This window comes from Zingiber officinale, chromosome 4B (assembly GCF_018446385.1).
Source record: "Zingiber officinale cultivar Zhangliang chromosome 4B, Zo_v1.1, whole genome shotgun sequence".
Taxonomy (NCBI): domain Eukaryota; kingdom Viridiplantae; phylum Streptophyta; class Magnoliopsida; order Zingiberales; family Zingiberaceae; genus Zingiber; species Zingiber officinale.
Genome location: NC_055993.1, coordinates 112,245,127 through 112,251,056, shown reverse-complemented (window position 1 = coordinate 112,251,056; position 5,930 = coordinate 112,245,127). Strand labels below are relative to the sequence as shown.

Below are 5,930 nucleotides of genomic sequence, written 5' to 3'. Positions count from 1 at the left end.
ATATGAGAACAGAAGGAAAAAGTCTATTATTTCTCTATATAAGATGGTCATTTCCAACATTTAATAAGGTATATATACACACCTATATACATTAAAACTCTAATATAAATTTTCCTCTTTAATCTTTAATTTGAGTGTCGAAGTGATAGTATTGAAAATTTTTTGACTGTCATTTTAACACTTTTCTTGATGTTTGCCCTCACCTACACTCTTAGAACTACATCCTTATCCTTATTGTCATCTAGTGCATGATTGAAATCAAGTTGATAGCAAAGTTAATCTGTCAATCATTCACTCGTTGATATATGTGGAATCAAATACTTCTTGGGATTTTTATTTTAATAGCATGTTTCTCAAAATATTAAATATAATTTATCACGATTCTCATGAGAAAAAAAAGAATCATATATATAGAGAGAGTGAAGGGGAGGGTACATACGTGTGTATGTATATATATGTATAATATTTATCACGATTCTTCTCAAGAGAAAAATGAATTATATATATAAGTGAAGGGGGCGGGTAGGAGATGAGCATGGCGTCCTGGGTGATGAAGGTGGCGGAGGAGCTCGTAGCACCATGTGAGCCAACGCCTTGCGCCACACTCGCTCTCTCTTCCATCGACCACGCCCTGGGGTTGGCCTTCATGCTGGAGATGATCTCCGTGTATCCAAACAGTAACCTTGAGCACCATCGTCATGGCGTGTCATTATCTGCGGCGAAGGTCATCCGGGAAGCCTTGGCCAAGGCTCTTGTCCCGTACTACCCCGTAGCAGGCCGCCTTGTCTCCTTCGACGACCACGTCGAGGTGGCCTGCAATGGCGAGGGCGTTTGGTTTGTGGAGGCGGCGGTGACTGATCGCAGCCTGAATGACTGGGAGGCGATCCCCCGTAGCGTGGTGAAAGAGGAGCTGCTTCCGAGTTGTCCCCCTCATCTGAACCAACAAGAAATGATACTGATGATGCAGGTTTGTTAATATGTGTGTGTATATTTATACAACTAATATATTTCCCATGTTAAATAAATTTGTGGAAATAAAAAGGAAGATAATAAATTAGAGGCACTTTACTTGAGATCATGATCAAAACACTTAGGTAGATGCTATCTGATGATCTTTTAATTGTCAAATAAAAAATAAGGGCATTAATAGAGAGTCTTATATATTATCATTTTAATCACTAAAAAAACATCAAAGAAGTCATTAAGATATTTTAGTTAAAACACTTTGATCATCTTCTATTGGTTAAAATATCAATAACAAACCACCATTATTTCATGATGCACGTATAGAAGACCATTAATGCTCTTACTTAACCATAAAAACATCATTTGTGTTGGCTAAAACACTCTTTGATGATCATCTTGATGGTCTTTTAGTAGTCAAACATATAATATCTCAAGGAGGGGTCAGTGTTTAACGTTGATAGATTTAGGGTTTCAGTATTTTAATAGTAGATGCAAAAGAAGTCTGTGAGTGCAAAATTTAACTTGAATATGAACATTATGATAGATTTAAAGAATAAATAATATACTAAATTAAATTAAAGATATTTAAAAAATAGATAAAATACCGAATCAATCAGTCCGTTGGTTGTAAAGTAAAACAACTGCAAAAAAAAAAGTTTTTGAATGATACTTTCCTGCAATTTAAAATTCTTAAAGTTCATTTAATAATCATAAATTATTATTCAGATAATAATGCAAATTAATTAAATTGTGCAAGCATAGGTAACCCATTTTCAATGTGGTGGATTTGTTGTTGGACTCAAATTCAGTCACTTGGTGTTTGATGGCATCGGCGTTGGACAATTCTTAAAGGCCATAGGCGAGATTGCTTGCGGTCAAACTCATCCCTCTATCGATCCAATCTGGTATAGAGACACGATTCCCGCCTCTCCAATGCTCTCGAAGTCATCACTTTCACTTCTCACACCCAAGTTTGACATTGTGAATTCCATGTATGATTTCTCGATTCAAACCATCGAAAGATTGAAGGAAAAAATTGCAAAAGAGACATCCAATCAATTCACCACCTTTGAGGTCATCGCTGCAATTATATGGAAATGTCGAACACGGGCAATCAGTGCCATTGGAGATGTGTGCCTCACCTTTGCTGCTGATATTCGTCATGTATTGTTCCAACTGCCAAAGGCCGGCTATTATGGAAATTGTGTCTATCCCTTAACTATCACAGCAACCGGTGAGCAAATCATGAAGGCATCACTTGCAGAATTAGTCGGACTCATTAGAGATGCTAAAGAAAGTTTACCAACAAAGTTTAAGGAATGGGCTTCAGGCAACTTCAAGGAAGATCCATATAAGATTTCAATTAGCTACAATAATTTGACTTTGTCAGATTGGAGATGGATAGAGTTTTATAAAACAGACTATGGATGGGGAATGCCCAACTCTATTTCCCCTAAAACACATGACTTTTCCTTCACTTGTGGCATCCTTCTAAAGCAGCCTTTGCCTGAGGACGGTGTGCGTTTGGAAGGACAAGTAGTCATGAAGGAGCATGAGCAAAGGTTTATTGATGAAATCAACAAATGCGTAAATGTGTAGGTAATGTTATATTGAAATTTATCTCATAATGGACAAATTGATTTTCCACTCGAGTAGTGGATCATCCTACCAAATATTGTTGCAACTAGTTTTACTTTCAATCTGTAATAAAGTATCATGTATACATATTTGCAATCTATGAAGTTACATTGAGAATATTGTCAAAATAATCTTGTTTAGCAATGGCAAAATGTGATGGCTATTTTTGACATTGTAACATAGTACATTTATGAGTAACACTTGCTTCTAATATTGACTCAATGATGTTCTAAAATGGAACATTAATGTTAGTGCATACATGCCTTAAATGGTTGTGGTCAATCGTGTTATTTGATGTGTTTGGCAAAGGATTTAAATTTGGTTTGTATGTATTTTTAATGTGTGTGTTAAGTTGCACAGGGATTTGGTAGAACATACACGTACGTTCAAAGGAGCTTGATATTGCATGTCCAAGTTTATGTGATTCAATCGCTTAAGGTCGCTGTGTTAGGGTGTTGATAACCCTTGGAAAGGATGCTAAAGGTGGAGGGGTGAATAGCGAACCTATAAATAAAAATCTTTTTTCCATTGTTATGTTTTTAGAAAGGACAAACACACATTAATAGGTAAAAATAACTAATCACAATCACACACATACCAAGAGATATTTTAATTTAACGTAGTTCTCAACTCCTAGGTTTGCAGTCCATTGACTTGCTCTCCTCTTAGCTAAAGCATTAGAGGTGGAGAAACTTCTTACCATAGCAATTACAATAGTATCAAGGTGCAAATACAAAGCTAAAGCATTAAACAACGAAAAGTCGTATGTGGAGAGTATAATTTTGTGTTGTAGTATGTCATACTTCTGCCATGAACCTTTGATCTCTTTTTATAGATTGCCTCCGTGTAGTGCTTTGTTATCTCAAGATTACTAATATGTCAACACTGGGGTTGACCAAAAGTCCTTTTCAGTCAAATGAAAGTCCTTTTTGGTCAACAAAAGCCCTTTTCGGTCGATCGCTTATGCTAACTTGTTATGTTGGCTTCACACACAAAAGAGTCCTAGTTATCAGATAATGTTAACATAGCTAGCGTTTTCTAGTCAACCGATCATTGGTCAATTTGAATCTCTGACCGCCTCATCCGCATCTAATCAAATCACACTACTGACTGAGTTTGCACTATTTTGATCAACTAGAAGCCCTTTTCAATCGATTGATCCTACTAACCTAAGTTTGGATCAGATCTAGATCACAGTGGTGATTGAGTGAATTCTAGTTCCGATCACTTGAAAAATAGTTTTGGTTGACTAAAGTTCCAATCAACCGGATAACGCTTCCAGTCATCCGAAACCTTGACTTGGTCTACTAAAACTTAGTTCACCTAAATTGAGTTCTACCATTCTCCCAAATACAAGTTTAGGTCCTTCAGATGCACTAAGTTTGTTGTCTCCCTTCTTATGTTATCATTTTTTTTGTATCTTCTGCTTTAGATGTGCTAGCCTCTGATACTCCTCATCCTTATGGTCCCTTAGGTATCCTTTAACACTCTTCTTTGAGCTTCCATGGACCCTAAGTTGTGTACATGATTGTGTTGGTATATTGTGGGAAACATACATTCAATGTGACATCTAAGCACCGTCAAAATCATGCATACATTTTCAGTCTTATTTAGTATCCATTTATTGCATTACATGAGTATAATGTAGGTCCCTTTGTAGGCCGACAAGAGGGGAGGGGTGAATTGCCCTATAAAAATAAACGAAAAACCTTTCTCGGATATTCAACTAATTAACAGATACTTGTAATTTAAAAAACAGAGACTAAATAAACAGAAATCAGACACAGAGGATTTACTTGGTTTGCAGTCAGAGGATTGCTAATCCAAGGCAAAGATGGCACACTATCTGATTCTCCTCTGGGCGGAGTAGCCTCTTACAACGTTGACAGTACAAAAGAATAGAAAGCACAGAAAGAAATGAATTACAAGTGAGATGTTTTTTCTGTGCAGACTAGTACTATATTTATAGTACTGGTCCGGGCACCTGGAAGGGGTTCCGGGCGCCCTAGGGGGATAAAATTTTATCCCCCAATGATCAGATCACGTTTGACGTAATCCTGGTCAAAGTCAACTCCGGGCGCCCGGACCCTCAATAGCGCCCGGACCTCTCAAGTCAACTTTGTTGACTTTTTGTGGTCTGGTTCCACTGCTCCGGTTTAGCTCGTTTCGGTCCGGGTCTGTTCGCTCCGGCTCCGTTAGCTTGGGTGATCTCAGCCTTCCGGAATAGGGCTCACCCGAACCCATGTTCCGGCCTTCTCCTCGAGCAGCCTTCCTTCCCGGTTTCTCATCCCTCGAACGCCGCGCACGTTCTTCTCATCCACCGGTGTACTCTTCCGCGGACACCTCGTCCCTCGGACGCACCGAGCCCGTCAGCTCTCTCCCGTGACGTCCTTCTCGCTAGCCGCGTCTTCCGCTCGACTTCCTGTGTTCCTAAGCTCCTGCACACTTAGACACAAGGGTTAAACAAACGCAGGACCTAACTTAGCTTGTTTGATCACATCAAAACACCTTGGGGTTCCAACAATCTCTCCCTTTTTGATGTGAGCAACCCGAATTAAGTTAGGATAAACATATGCAATAAAAACAATTTATATTCAAATAAGTCCAAGTATTTTTCAAATGAAAAAAATTATATAACCTCCCCCTAGACTTAACATAGTTCTCCCCCTTTGATCACATAAAAATTAGGGTTATAAACCAGTCTAAGGTAAATTCTAAAAAAAATTTAAGTGTAAAAAAAACTTTAAGTAAAACAATTTTCAGAAAAAAAATAGTCATAAGTGTTTTTTTTTTAAATCTTAAGGCAAAGAAAATTCTAAGTTAACTTTCATAAAAAATTTCTAAGTCAATTTTCATAAACAATTTCTAAGGTAAAAAAAATTTCTAAGTCAAGTTAAAAAAAATTTAAGTATTTTCTAACACAAAATTGAATAACTCTTTTAAAGCATTAAGAAAATTAAATTAATGTCTTTTCAGTTAGTCAATTAAACTTTTCATTTCCTTGGCTTCCAGGTCATGGCGAGGCACTAGGCCTTCTTGGTTATTGGAGCAACAACCACTTCCTTAGACAAAGCCTCATAAAGAAATTAGTTGTTTAATTTCCTTGCTGAAATTGCTAAGTCTAATTTTAATTTTAAATTAAACAGGTTTTTGGAACCCAGTAGAGGTTCCTACCTACAGGATTAACCAAGTATTTCCTAGGTACATAGATTTTTGATATATTTTTTATTTGACTTTGATGAAATCTATAATACCAATTTAAACCTCTATAATTTCTAAAAGTAGAAATATTTGAACCATTAGATTTTTTCAATCTTTCTATTTCT

General features: G+C 37.0%; 1 protein-coding gene across 1 annotated transcript; it reads left to right on the top strand.

Moving 5' to 3' along the window:
* Nucleotides 1-548: 548 nt before the first annotated feature.
* LOC121977855 (acyl transferase 4-like) lies at nucleotides 549-2,735 on the top strand. Its single transcript, XM_042530266.1, has 2 exons — nucleotides 549-967; nucleotides 1,729-2,735. Exons 1-2 carry the CDS (start codon nucleotides 551-553, stop codon nucleotides 2,563-2,565), a joined length of 1,254 nt encoding a protein of 417 aa, XP_042386200.1. The 5' UTR covers nucleotides 549-550; the 3' UTR covers nucleotides 2,566-2,735.
* Nucleotides 2,736-5,930: the final 3,195 nt, after the last annotated feature.